This window comes from Molossus molossus, unplaced genomic scaffold (genome assembly GCF_014108415.1).
Source record: "Molossus molossus isolate mMolMol1 unplaced genomic scaffold, mMolMol1.p scaffold_m16_p_32, whole genome shotgun sequence".
NCBI lineage: Eukaryota > Metazoa > Chordata > Mammalia > Chiroptera > Molossidae > Molossus > Molossus molossus.
Window position 1 is genome coordinate 662,921 of NW_023425369.1, and position 15,110 is coordinate 678,030.

The 15,110-nt window shown below is 41.5% G+C and overlaps 2 protein-coding genes across 4 annotated transcripts in view; one reads left to right on the forward strand and one right to left on the reverse strand.

Annotated features, from left to right (window-relative positions):
* The window catches only part of SUV39H2 (suppressor of variegation 3-9 homolog 2), a 40,696-nt gene extending 31,736 nt beyond the window's left edge, over positions 1-8,960 (reverse strand). The window contains exons 1-2 of one of the 2 annotated variants that reach the window (XM_036281190.1): positions 8,912-8,960; positions 6,227-6,372 (exon numbers count right to left, since the gene is read on the reverse strand). In XM_036281190.1, coding sequence (XP_036137083.1) covers positions 6,227-6,372; positions 8,912-8,942 — 177 coding nt within the window. In that variant the 5' untranslated portion in view covers positions 8,943-8,960. The remainder of the gene's footprint in view (positions 1-6,226; positions 6,373-8,911) is intronic. The other variant, XR_004961972.1, reaches the window with a different exon arrangement.
* LOC118643230 (ubiquitin-conjugating enzyme E2 C-like) lies at positions 2,606-3,145 on the forward strand. Of its 2 annotated transcripts, none has more exons than XM_036281192.1 (2): positions 2,606-2,752; positions 2,930-3,145. In XM_036281192.1, the coding sequence occupies exons 1-2, from the start codon at positions 2,606-2,608 to the stop codon at positions 3,143-3,145; spliced, it is 363 nt and encodes a 120-aa protein (XP_036137085.1). The 2 variants fall into 2 exon arrangements, with proteins under 2 accessions (XP_036137085.1, XP_036137084.1); XM_036281191.1 differs by having other exon boundaries at positions 2,606-2,741; positions 2,832-3,145.
* Positions 8,961-15,110: the final 6,150 nt, after the last annotated feature.

Sequence of the window (15,110 nt, forward strand, 5' to 3'; positions counted from 1 at the left end):
TGGGGTTTATTCCCAGGATGCAAGGCTGGTTCAATATCTGCAAACCAAAGTGAAACATCACATAAAAAAAGAAGTATAAAAATCTTATGATCATATCAATAGATGGAGATAAAACATTTGACAAAATTCAATATCCATTTATGATAAAAATTCTCAGCAAAGTAGGGATAGAGGGAACATACTCAACAGTATAAAGGTCATATACGACAACCCACAGCTAATATCATACTCAATGGTAGAGAGGTAAAAATTTTTTCTTTAAGATCAGGAACAAGACATGCCTGGCTGGTTGGTTGGGCATCATCCTGTGCAGCAGGAGATTGCGGGTTTGATTTCAAGTCAAGGACACAGGTGAGAGTTGCAGGCTGGTAGGGGATGTGCAGGAGGAAGCTGACTGATGTTGTGCTCTCACATCAATGTTTTGTGCTCTCTCTAAAAATCAATGAACTATTCTTAAAATAAATAAATAAATAAATAATCAGAAACAAGACAAGAATATTCATTCAACATACCACTGGAGGCCCTAGCCAGAAAAGAAGCAAAATGCATCTGAACTAAAAAGAATTAAACTGTATTAGATTGTTTAGTTGAGATTTTTGTTTCTTGAGAATTTTTTCACCCATGTTCAAAAGGGATATTGGCCTATAATTTTCTTTTTTTTTGTAACGTCTTAGTCTGGTTTTGGTATTTGGGTAATATTGGCCTTGCAAAATGAGGGAGAGAACCTTCCCTCTTCTTTAATTTTGTGAAATAGTCTGAAAATAGGTATTAAATCTTCTTTGAATGTTTGGTAAAATTCACCTGTATGTCATTATTTGAAGAAGACATACTACAAAAAGAACCATAAAGAATTGCCCGGCTGGTGTGGCTCAGTGGCTGAGCGTCAACCCAGGCACCAAGAGGTCACCGGTTTGATTCCCGGTCAGGGCACAAGCTCAGGTTATGGGCCCAATCCTCAATTGGGGGGCATGCAGGAGGTGGCTAATTGATGTTCCCTCTCATTGATGTTTCTATGTCTCTTTCTCCCTTCTTCTCTAAAATCAATAAAAAAAAAAATTTAAAAAAATAACCATAGCCTTGGCTGGTTTGGCTCAGCGGTTAGAGCATCAGCCCGCAGACCAAAGAGTCACAGGTTCGATTCTGGTCAAGAGCACATACCTCGGTTGCAGTTTGGTTCTGGGCCCTGGTTGGGGTCATATGGGAAGCAACCGATCAATGTCTCTCTCTCGCGCATTGATGTTTCTTTTTCTTTCTTTCTCTCTCTTCCTCCCTCCCACTCTGTCTGAAGATAAATGGAAAAATATCTTTGGGTGAGGACTTAAAAAAAAAAGAATCCATCAAAAACTATAAGAACTAATAAATGATCCAATAAAGTAGCATGGTACAAATTAATATTCAGAAATAGGTTGTATTTTTGTACACCAATAATGAACTATTGAAAGAGAAATTAAGAAAACAATCCCATTTACAACTGCATGAGAAAGAATAAAATACCTATGAATAAATTTAACCAAAGAAGTAAAATACCTATACTTGGAAAACTGTAAGATACTAGAAGAATCTGAAGAAGACAGAAATAAATGGAAAGATATATGGTGCTCATGTATAGTAATATTAGCATTATTAAAATGTCCATACTACCCAAAGCAATTTACATATTCAATGCAATCCTTATCAAAACACCAATGGCATTTTTCACAGAACTAGAACAAATAACCCTAAAATTTATTTGGAACTCGAAAAGACCCCAAACACCTAAAGCTATCTTGGAAAAAAAAGAACAAAGTTGGAGGTATCATACTACTTGATATCAAACTATACTACAAGGCTACAATAATCAAAACAACATGGTAATGACATTTAAAAAAATGCAAAAATCAAGGAAACAGAATAGAGAGCCCAGAAATAAACTGATACCTATATGGTCAATTAATCTGTGACAAAGGAGGCAAGAATATATAATGAAGGAGACAGTCTCTTCAATAAATGGTACTGGGAAAACTTGATAGGTATATGCAAAAGAATGAAACTGGATCAGTTTCATATACCATCTAAAAGATAGATTAAAGACTTAAATGTAAGACTTGAAACCATAACACTCTTGGAAGAAAACACATCCTTTTTAGTGATATTTCTTTGGATATGTCCCATGGGGCAAAAGAAAAAATAAATAAGACTACATCCAACTACATAGTTTCTGCAATGAAAGAAACCATTAACAAAACAAGACTATCTACTGAATGGAAGAAGATATTTGTCAATATATCCAATAATATATACAAAATAGCCCTGGCCGGTTTGGCTCCGTGGTTAGAGCACTGGCCTGCGGTCGAGAGAAACCTGGGTTTGGTTCCCACTAAGGGCACGTACCTCGGTTGCGGTTTGTCCCCAGCCCTGGTTGGTCGTGCCAGTGGCAGCCACTCGATGTGTCCCTTTCACATCGATGTTTCTCTCTCTTTCTTCCTCTCTCTCCCTCCCACTCTATCTGAACAAAAAGTGGAAAAACATGTTCTTGGGTGAGGATAAAAAAATATATACATATCCAGAGTTACAGTCATGTTCTCCAAGTTCGCGTGTCTCTCCCTACCAGCGCTGCTCGCTGATCATGGCCTCCCAGAACCGCGACCCAGCCGCCACCAGCGTCACTGCAGCTGGTAAAGGAGCTGAGTTCAGCGGGGGCGCCGCCCACGGCCTGGTGGGCAAGAGGTTACAGCAGGAGCTGATGACCGTCATGATGTCTGGTGACAAAGGAATTTCTGCCTTCCCTGAATCAGACAACCTTTTCAAATGGGTGGGGACCATCCATGGAGCAGCTGGCACAGTATAGAAAGACCTGAGGTATAAGCTCTCCCTAGAGTTCCCAAGTGGCTACCCATACAATGTGCCCACGGTGAAATTCCCCACACCCTGCTACCATCCCAACGTAGACACCCATGGTAACATCTGCCTGGACATCCTAAAGGACAAGTGGTCTGCCCTATATGACGTCAGGACCATTCTGCTCTCTATCCAGAGCCTGCTAGGAGAACCCAACATCGATAGCCCATTGAACACACATGCTGCAGAGCTCTGGAAAAACCCCACAGCCTTTAAGAAGTACCTACAAGAAACCTATGCAAAGCAGGTCTCCAGCCAAGAGCCCTGACCCGGGCTGTCCAGCCTCTCTCCGTGTGCTCTTTTTATTTTTTCCTTAGGTGGTCTGTCCTTGCCTTGATTTCTGTATAGGACTCTGTATCGTCAGCTGTGGTATCATATTTGTTTTGTTTGTTTTTTTAAATTAATTCTCTGGTTGAGCCCTGTAATGAATATATTAAATAAATACATTTTTGGTTAAAATATATATATATATCCAAAATACATAAGGAACAATATCCAAAATGTGTAAGGAACTCATAAAACTTAACACCAAAAAAAAATCTGATTATTAAATAGGCAGAGGACCTGAATAAACATTTCTCCAAAAAGGACAATATGAAAGATGGTCAACATTACTAATCATCAGGAAAATGCAAGTTAATTCCGCAATTAGCTACCTCACACGTGTAAGAATGATTATCATCTCCCTGGCCGGTTTGGCTCAGCGGTTAGAGCATTGACCTGCAGTCCGGAGAGTCCCGGGTTCGGTTCCCGCTAAGGGCATGTACCTCGACTGCAGTTTGCCCCTGGCCATGGTTGGGTCATGCGGGTGGCAGCCACTTGATGTCTCCCTTTCATGTCAATGTTTCTCTCTCTCTCTCTCCCGTTCTACCTGAACAAAAAATGGAAAAGTGTCCTCGGGTGAGGAAAAAAAAAAGAATGGTTATCATCAATAAATCCATAAATAAGCCCTAACCGGGTAGCTCAATTGGTTCAAGTTGTCCCAATACACCAAGGTTCCAGGTTCGATCTCTGGTCAGAGCAGCAACCAATGAATGCATAAATAAGTGGAACAACAAATAAATGTTTCTCTCTCTCTCTCTACCTCTTTCTTTCTAAAATCAATAAATAAATTTAACTAAGTAACTAAATAAATCCAAAAATAACAAGTGTTGGGAAGGATGTGGAGAAAAGGGAACCGTCGTGCATCGTTAGTGGGATTGTAAATTAGTGCAGCCAGTATAGAAAACAGTATGGAGGTTCCTCAAAAAATTAAAAATAGAACTACTGTATGACCCAGCAATTTCACTTCTGGGTATTTAGCTGAAAAAAATCCAAAACACTAATTAAGAAAGCTATATGTACCCCTATGTTCATTAAAGCATTATTTTCAACAGTTGAAATAAGGAAGTAACCTAAGTGTCCATCAATAGAGAAATGGATAAAGATGTGGTAAATATATACAATGGAATATTACTTAGCCATAAAAAATAATGAAATTTTGCCATTTGTAACAACATAGTTGGACCTAGAAGGTATTATGCTAAGTGAAATAAGCCAGAGAAAGATAAATATCATATAATTTCATTTATATGTGGAATCAAAAATAAAATAAACAAGCAAACAAAACAGAAACAAACTCACAGAGAAGAAATTGATGGTTGGGGAGTTGGGTGAAAAAAGGGCAGGGATTCAGATGTGCAAATTGCCAGTTACAAAACCAGTCAAGAGACAGATTCATCGATTGGGATAAATCAGTGGAAAGAGAGAGCCTGATACAAAAAAGACATCACAGATTAAACAAAGCCCTAAAGGTGATGGATAATAAAAAAGACAAATGGTGATAACTCCAAAAGTACAAATAAGTGAACATACAAATAAATGGTGTGATGATAATCTGAGTTTATATTTGAGGGATCCCTCCCAATATGAGAGGGTGAGAGATAAAGTAAGAAGTCCAGAATAAAAATAAAAGTTGGAAAAACTGCTGACAAGAATGAGAAAAGAAAGCAAAGAATAAAATGCTTAGAAAGCAGAACTGAGCAGTGTGAGAACAGAAATAAGCTTTGGTTGGTGTGGCTCAGTTGGTTGACCGTCCCATGCACTGAGAGGTCTCAGGCTTGACCCCAGTAGGGGGCGTGCAGGAGGCAGCCAATTGATGTGTCTGTCTCTCTCTCTCACCCTTCCTCTCTCCCTAAAAATTAATAAAAACAGCATATGCCCAGGTTGTAGGCCAAATCCCCAGTGGGGGGCATGCAGGAGGCAGCCAACTGATGTTCTTTCTCTCTCATCAATGTTTCTCTCTCTCTCTCCCTTCCTCTCTAAATATCATTGAAGAAAAAAATCAATTAAAACATATTTTTTAAAGAGCAAAAGATTTTAAAAAAGAAATACGCTTTAATAGAGTCAATATGTGTGATTATATGATATTCTTAACTAGATTGCTCAGGCCAGAGGTTATAAACTGTGAAGGCAAATGACTGGGCTGTTTTGAGGTTGAAGGTTGTTGGGAAGAGTGGCAGTGAAATGCTTGATCATAAAATCCCACTGAGTGAGGAAGACAGTGATATACCAAAAGAAGATGGATATTTCAAAGGTAGAACTGGATTTAATGACTGAATCTATATGGAATCTGATCAAGAAAACCAAAATTAAACAAGATTCCTGATTATCTGGTAGAACTGACAGACTAATGACCAAAAGAGAATTCTTGGAGAGAGAATAGGTTATAGAGTTGATTACTCAAGAATTTATTGTAACATTTAGACTGAAAAAGCTTCTTAGAAGAACAACCTTGTCACTTCTAAAAGAAATAGGAATAAAGTAAGTCCCAGAGAAATTGTGATTTTGCTGAGGTCTTTAGACACTAAACAAAGGCTAGGAATGACTTTAAATCCCAAGCCATTCTATTACACACCACAGAACCTTACTAATATCTGGAGCTTAACATGTTGGCAGGAAATATAAATGTGCTGCTTCTTGAGGGGATTCAGTAACACTAAACTTGGTTTGAATTTCTAAGTTCATTTCAGGTGATAGTGGGAGAATACAATTCAGGAACAAAATGAATCCCAGGAGGAGCCAATCTGAGGTAAAACATTTGCTCTGGTAACCCGCACACGGAGACAATCAAGAGTTGGATGTAGAATGATATAAGCACCTTAAAATATTTTAATGCAAGCACACTTTACGCTTCAAAATCCTCTCAATGTTACTTGGTAATAGAGACAGGACACAGAAATGATTATATTTTAGAATTTTAAACATTAAGAAGAGCTTTGCTTACTTTTAAGTTTCTTTTTATCTTACACAAATACGAAATACTGAAGTCTGATTAAGTCTCTTTTAAGGGACTAGATATTTGCCTTACCTTTACTACCTTGTAGTCACACAAGTATTCCACCTCATAATTGTTTAGATTCCTTTTGGTGATTCCAATCGATTTACATGTGAGTTTTTCTTTTCTACATAATTCCTGAAGAGTATCAAGTGAAACTAGGCAAGGCACACACCAAGCTACAATAAGAAAATAGAACTCTTTACTAATGAAATAGCTACTGAATTAAAACAAAAAAGGAAAAGGAAAAACTTAAGAATTCTATATCCCCACCCTTCTACTGGCAATTTTATAGGACTAAAAATTCATATGACAGGAAACCATTTGTGTCTTCAAGATAAAATTAAGCATTAAAGAACTATTTTGGTAAACTGGTCTTCTCAGACTTTTCTCATGCCCTTTTATGTTTAACTGATGCCAATTAATTTCTAGCGAGCCACCTGAACAAAATATTTCATGTCTGTAAGCGTTAAGATTACATATAGATGCAACGGTCAAAAGGGGTAATGTGTTTTACTTTTTCATTATAGTCTACATAGGTTATAATTGCTGTTTTAATAAAATGTAGATCTCTAGGGCTTACTTACTGTTGGAGATATACCTTAAATATATTTTAAACAATTTTAGAATTTGTTAAAAATTTAAAAACTCTTCCCTCTTTCTTAGTTGGATAATAGGAGGTGAAATCTGAAATAGTCTATAGTTACATGCTCATAAATCATATGTCCTACTTTTCCCAGTTTGCAATGTTGCATGAAATTTTAACTCTACTTATTTGCCCATGCTGCAATGTTATTATTATGAAAGGGAATAAACCCCAGAGTTATAATAAAATAATGGACAGTATACTGATTTTTGTCATACTCATTTCCTGTCTTGTTTTTTAGAGCCAAAAATTACAAAACAGAGTATTCAACTTATATGACCCCTATACCAAGCTTGGAGAAAATCAGCCCCACTCATAATCAGTCTTCCAGTAGCCAATACCTAATTGTGCTGCAGATTTTACCCTCAGATTTCTGCTCCCATACTGCTACTAAAATATATTAACACAAACTGATGTTTAGATATCTGTAATAAACTTGGTTTCGTGGCTAGTGGTATGGTAAGCACTAGAGAAGATCAAAGGTCCTCTGCCCCAGCTTTGCTAGGCCACTTAAGCTACGACTCTAGTGATCACCGGTTGTGGGTTTCAGATTCACTGACAAAAAAAATGTGAGTGCTGCAGTAAACTGGGGTTACCAACCAAAACCTACACTAAACTCAAGTTTTACTAGGTAGCTCTCCAAGGTAACTGTGATAACCTTTTGTGTTTTGAGGTAATTTAGAGAGACCACAGCTGCTCTTGCTATACCTATTTCTCACCCTCCACTCACAAAGGGACTAAAAGGTGAGAAACCCTGCAGCAGGATTTCCACCTCCTCCCCATCTTCCTACAAAGGACTCGTAATTCTAGATCAAGAAAGTAAGACATCTTCCAAAAAATATTTGGGAGTAGAGGTTGCTTGCTTTTAGAGTGGTGGTTTGGGGATAGAAGAGCAGTAGAACAGAAATAAACCTTTAAATCCTTTCCATTAAAAAACCTTCAGGATGTTTTGTGTCAAGTTAACTTCATTATGCTGATCACATGCAAAAGAGGTTCCTCTAGGATATCTACCCCAGGTGATTTGTCGGCTGTTGCTACCATTTTTATCTAGTTGAAGCAACAAGATTCAAGACACAACCAGACACAACCTTCCATGGAAATGCTATTGAGTAAAAAAAGAAGAAAAAAAAAATCACACACAACACTCTTGGTAACAATTTTGATTACCTATAACGTAGGGGAAACAATCATTTGCAAGATTAAACAGTTCATTACCACCAAAAAAATCTCTCAATAGTTCACAGTCATCTCCAGGGAAAGAAAATTTGGAGGACAAAGATTTCACAATCTACGTGGAGAGGAAGAGTCCTGGAAAACACCTTTACGTTCTAGAAAGCAACCAAAGTTCCAGTGTCTCAAAAGGCGCCCAAGAACACAAACGCGCTCAGTCCCTAACTCCCTGGCGTCCACGCAGTAACACGCTCGTGGTGGACCCGAGAATGACTCCAGGGTCCAGGCTACATCCTCACACACCACTTCCTGGGATCATCTCCGCGGAGACATTTAACCTCCTGGTGCGGCCGAATTGGGGTGCATCCTCGCTTATTTCCTTTCTTAGCCGTCCTACTTCAGCCCCAATTTCTTTCTTTCCCGATACTGAGGTCACATTTACACCGCCGGGCTCTTCCCGCTTCCCACTTAAAAGCAGCCCGAACACACCTCCCGCTCAAACCACCACAAAGGAGACAAGCCACACGCGCACCCACGGGAACTCGAGCCCCTAGATTCGCCGGCGCTGCGGCGGCCGCCCGAATACCTCCACACGGCCCCCCGGCGGGGCGGGGCCGCGGGCCCCAGGGACCTCGGCGGGGCGGGAGGGGCCCATCCCGGCGGCGGACGCGCGGGCTCGGGCGTAGGGGGCGACCCCGGGGAGCGAGCCGGCCCAGGCGCGAGAAGGGTCAGGGGCCGGGGGAGGGGTGAAGCGCGCGGCGCGCATCTCGGGGCTCAGGTGTCACCCCGGCGGGAGGCGGCGGCGCGCTCAGCCTGGCCCGCGCGTCCCGGCACGCTTCCCGGAATGGGGAGTTCGCCCGGAGAACGGGGGACAGTGAGGGACGCCGCTCTCTAGCCCTCACCTCCTCGCGCCTCGGCCCCGGCCGCCGCCATCTTGAGGAGCTTTCATTCAAACTGGCGCGGTCAGAGCGGATAGAGCAACGGGCCGGGCCTCCGCCCCCGTCCCGTTCGCGCGGCAGTTGGGGGCCGGGCTGAGGGGCTGGAACCCGCGAGGCGTGCTGACGTCACCGGAGGCCGACCCCAGCCGCAGGGGCGACCGCGCCTGCGCCCCGCTTCGCGGGGCTGCGCGCGGGAGGGCGCAAGGGCCGCAGACGGACAGGCGGCCCACGTGGGCAGGGCGGACCCCACGGGCTGGGGCGGGCGGCGCTGCGCCGGTTGAGCAGCCAGATGCCTCCTGTCTCGCTGGTTTATCGCCTCATCCAGAGGCACGTCTGTCTGGCCTTGCCACACGTCTCAGTTTTTCTTTCTTACTTTGGCACTAGGTGCGCACTGTGCAAAATTCAAAACAAACAGCGAACTGCACAGTACGTTCTTCTACGATGCCTGTTTCTTAGCTACCTGAGCCGGACTAGCCACTGTTGACTCACGCCGCAGGCTGTCATATTGGCTGAACTTGGGAACCCTTTCGGAGAGGTTTGCTTTCTGGTCCCACTAGCAGAGATTGATTTCATTGGTATGAGGATGTGACCTGGACATTGGAATTTTTACTGCTACCCGGTGTTTCTACTATGAGCAGTTTGGAACCACCGTCTAGATCGGTGCTTCTCACCCTTGAATGGGCATCCCGTTCAAGTCCAGGTTGGAATGGTAGATATGGGCTGGGACCTGAGGTTTTGCGTTTCTGATGAGTTCCCACTAGTGTGCCTGACGATGCTTCTGGATCGGGGCCATACCTTTGTGGCAAGGCTGCAGGAACACCCAGGTCCCTTAGCAAGGCAACTCCAGGAGCTTCTAATGTGTCTCCACCCCTCCCCACCCACATCCATTCTCACACTGCGTCCATGATGAGTTCTAAACCAGCGATTTCCAGCCCTTTCGATCTCACGGCACGCACTAATTATTAAAATTCTGTGACACAACAGAGAATATACCTTTTGCTGATCCCCCCCTCCGATTTTTATTAATTTATTCTTGTTACAGATATTTCTCCTTTTTACCCCCTAGACACCCTCCTCCCCAGCCCGCCTCCCCACCCCCCAGCATTGTTGTCTATGTCATTGGTTATGCATACATGCATATATGTTCTTTGGTTCATCTCATCCATCCCTCTCATACAAAAAAATAATAAAATAGGTGTAATTTTGATTCATTCACACCAGACGGCTATTGTGTTGGCTGTCTTTCTTTTATTTGACAATTTAAGGACAAAGAGGCCAGTGCCCCTGACTAGTCAAGTATTGCATGTTTTACCGTCTCAACGCCAGTATGCTGCAGCACACGGGTTGAAAATCAGGGATCTAAACAATCTAAGGCAGAAATCTTAGAAGAGTAAATTGCAAGAACTTGGGTAGAAAGGAGATTGCCATTTATGAAGGATTTTTAAAAAGTAAATTTATGTGGCCCTGGCCAGTTTGGCTTAGCAATTAGAGTGTCCGCCTGCGGACCAGGACCAATGAGTCACAGGTTGGATTCTGGTCAAGGGCACGCACCTTGGTTGCAGTTCTGTTCCAGCACTGGTTGGGGTGGTGCCTAGGGCTGTGCGGAGGCAACCAGTCCATGTGTTTCTCTCTCATCCATATTTCTCTCTCTCTTTCTCTCTTCCTCCCTCCCTCCCACTCTGCTAAAGATAAATGGAAAAAAATATCCTGGGGTGAAGATTAAAAATAAAAATAAATTAATGTGAAAACTTACAGATATTTCAAAGCATCTATAAATTTTAAAATACTGTAAACAAAGAACATTAAAAGAATTAATGTTTGTTTCTGTTTTGAAATAGTGTCTAGCTATTAAAAAAAATTTTTTTTAATTATTCCTCACCCGAGGATATTTTTCCATTTATCTTCAAATACAGAGTGTGAGGAGGAGAGAGAGAGAGAAACATCCTCCCGCAGGACCCCAATCAGGGATGGGGACAAACCGCAACAGAGGTACGTTCCCTTGCCTAGAATCAAACCTGCAACTCATTGGTCCCACAGGCCCATGCTCTAATCACTGAACCAAACTCACCAGGGTTTAAAAAACATCTCTATGAAACCTTTAGTATCGTGGAGTTTAATGTGTTAAGCAAAAGACCTGTATATTATAGAGAGTTTTAACTATGTAAGAAAAAATATATAGGAAGGTAAATATAAGTTATCTGGGGAGAATTTTTGAAGTCAGTTTTTAACTTATCGTCTTTACAAATTGAACCAGTAATCCTAGCAAAGACAAGGAAAATGTAGACATTTTCTAGGCATGGAGAAGACAACTGACCAAAGTCCTGGGGAGAGGGAACAGAGAATATTCAAGGACATTACAAATTAGAATAGGAGGAAATGAGCAATAAGGCTTGAGAAGTGGACAGGATTTATATCGCCAAGGGCCTCCAGGTGATAGGGTTGGATAGGACCTTTTATTCCTTATTATCAAGGTGATTGATAAGGGGAGAGGACTCGGATACAACCTCAGGGCTTTTCTCATCTCTCCTTCCTAAGTTTACTCACTCTATGTCCTTACAACACCCCCTTGAGCTTCCATTTTTACGCAGTTTCTTTCCTGGTTTTCCATCTACCTCATTGGCCACTCTTTACTCTCCTTTCTGGCTCCCTTTTCTCTATCCAACCTCAATGCTGGGGTTCATCTGGGCTTGGCCCCGAGACATTTCTCTTATGCTCTCTTCCTAAATGACAACCTCAGTTCCTGTGAATTTAAATATTATCTTTTAATTTTCTTAAAATTGATTTCAGAGTTCCCTGGCCAGTTTGACTCAGCGGTCCCCAGCCCTTGTTGGGTCGTGTGGTAGGCAGCCACTCGATGTTTCTCTCTTCCTCTCTCTCTCTCCCACTCTGTCTGAACAAAAAATAAATAAAATTGATTTCAGAGAGAGAGAGAGAGAGAGAGAGAACAACGATCAGTCCTGAAGTCGCCCCGACTGGGGATTGAACCTGCAGTCTGGATATGTGCCTAACTGAGAATCGAACCCACCACCTTTTGGTGTACAGGATAATGCTCCAACCAACTGAGCCACACTGGCCAGGGCTAAATATCATCATTATCATCTTCATGCTTTTTGTACCCAATTGTCTCCAGTCCTAATCTCTGTCCTGAATTCTAGACTTGAATGTCCACAGCACCTAGCTGACATATCCGCTGAGGTGTTGCACAAACACCTCATATTGAACATACCTGTAAAAGTAGCCTCAATTTTTGCCTTCAGACCTGGTCCTCCCCACAAACTTTCTCAATACACTGGCAGGCACCACCATCTACTTAGGTGTTTAAGAAAGAAATCTGGGTGTCATCTTGATTCACCCTCTCCTCCTTCTCCAAATTAATTCCATTAGCAAGTTGTGTCAATGGTATGTCCAAAATATACCTTGATTCTGCCCCTTTTCCCCATTGATACTGCTATTACCTTAGTAGTACAGCCCCTCATTTCTCAACTGGAGTCCTGTAAAAGCCTACCTGGTTTCACTTCCACTATGCTACCCTCCAATCCACTTTCCATGCAGCCACAAAAGTGACCTTAAAACATAAAGTGGAACATTTCCTTTTCCTGTTTTAAATATTTCCCAATGGATCTAGAATAAAACCTAAACCTTCAGATGGTCTACATGGCCTTCTGTGATTGGAACCCTGCCTCCCTAACCTCCCGTTGTGCCACTCTCTCCCCTTCTCCCCTTTGCTCATTGTCCTCTAGGACTATTTTTCAGTCATTCAGAAAGCAGGTACTGTGCATCTCCTATGTGCTAGCCAGTGTATGAGGTGCTAGGAATATAACAGTGGATATGAAAGAAAGAGACCTGGGAGGAACAGATAAATAAACAAGAAATAACTTAAGGCAACTCTAAATTACTTCCCAGTTCAGAGGACATGCTCCTCACACTCTTCACGTGGCTACCTCCTTATCGCTTGGGTCTCAGCTTAAAGGTCACTTTTTCAGATGCTTCTCCTAGTCAGCCTGTCTAAAATGGGGTACTTCCTATGTTCCATTCTCTCTTATTTGCTCCTTTATTATTTTTTAATTATTATTATTTTTTTATCCTCACCCGAGGACATTTTTCCACTTTTTTGTTCAGGTAGAGTGGGAGGGAGAGAGAGGAACAGAGAGAGAGAGAAACATCGATGTGAAAAGAACACATCGAGTGGCTGCCACCCACACAACTGACCAGGGCCGGGGACAAACTGCAACCGAGGTACGTGCCCTTAGCGGGAACCGAACCCGGGTCTCTCAGGACCGCAGGCCGATGCTCTAACCGCTGAACCAAACCGGCCAGGGCTTATTTGCTCCTTTAAATGCACTTATCAAAATCTGCAGTCATCTTGTCTGTTTTTTGGGTGGGACATCGTCAGTTTCAGTAAAATTTACAGAATGAATGCATTAAACTTTTTTGTAAATCAACTGTTTCCTTCATTTTTCTAGCACTGAATCCCATTAATCCCAGGGTATAGATTAGGCTTTGTCCCTTCAACATGCATCGTTGTGTCTACTATCTACAGCTGCAACTCTCAAAGTAGGATGCAGGGACGCGAAACCCTTCAGAGGTTCAAAACTATTTTCATAATAATACCAAGATGTTATCTGCCTTTTTTACTCTCTTCTCATGAGTATACAGTCAAGTTTTTCAGAGGTACACAACTTGGATATTGCAAACAGAAAGAAGCAGACACCAGAATAGAACTATCTTTGTAAGCCAGATACTAGAGATTTGACAACGTATAAAACAATACCACACCTTTTTTGCTTTAAAAAGTTATTTTTCATAAAAATGTTTTATTTGAAACTGAATAGTTATTTTAAGTCTTTTTTCCCCTCACCCAAGGACACTTTTCCATTTTTGTTCAGACAGAGTGGTAGGGAGAGAGAGGAAGTGAGAGAGAGAGAGAAACATCGATGTGAAAGGGATACATCGAGTGGCTGCCTCCCGCACAACCCCAAGTGGGGCCTGGGACAAACTGCAACCGAGGTATGTGCCCCTAGCGAGAACTGAACCCGAGTCTCACTCCAACTGCTGAGCCAAACTGGCCAGGGATCTTTTGTTTTTTTAATCCTCACCCAAAGATATTTTTTTCATTGATTTTTAGAGGGAGTAGAAGAGAGAGAGGGAGGTGGGTGGAGGGAGAGAGAGAGAAACATCGAGTGGTTGTCTCCTGCACCATACCAGCTGGGGCCCAGGATCAAACCTGCAATCCAGGTACATGCCCTTGATCAGGAATCAAACCCTTGATCCTTTGGTCCGTGGGTTGACGCTCTAACTGCTGAGCCAAACCAGCCAGGGCTCTTGGTTTTAACTTCTATATGGTAAAATAATGTATTTATCACCAATATAAACAATGTTCTTTCCATTCTCAGTAATTTTTAAGAGTGTAAAGAAGTCCTGATATGAAACGATATGAGGATCTTGGTAAACTCTGGCTATAAGTGGAGAGGGAAATTAAAAGCCATCGAGATACATATACAGTGTCCTCAGGGGAAAAATAAGGTATACCTCTACCCCATAATTTTTTTTCATAAAGATCACTGAAAACATGAGGTTCATGAAGTGTCTCCTCTTCCATTTAATAAATGTTTGAGAGGAAGAAAAGAATACTAGGATGGACACTGGAAATGTGAATTTAATAGAAATAATGAACATAACATGCTTATAATAGTAAGCAATCAAGAAAAAAGTTAAGTTTAAAAAATCTGAATATTAATTCAAAATTCACTATTATTTACTTTGAGACCTTGGATAAATTATTTAATTTCTCTGAATCTATTTCCACATCTAGAACACAGCAATAACACAATATATAGTACTCTCTATATACTGCAACTACTCATGGAATTATGGGGAGATCACAATAAAAAAATAAGATAATGAAAGCAAATAAACAATAGAATTGTTATATTACATGGTCACTCACTGTTATTTTAGAAATCCTGACACTTTCCCATAGAACTTTTGTGCTCAGAGAATCTTTAAAAACTCTTATACATATAAAACCTTTGTGATGACATATTTTGTGGCCTTCCAAAGTATGATATAGGCATTTATATTTTTATATTTGGCCTGTTCTTTAAACAATGTCAGACATGTAAATAGGCAAAATCATAACTGCAACTTGACAAAACCTTTTGCT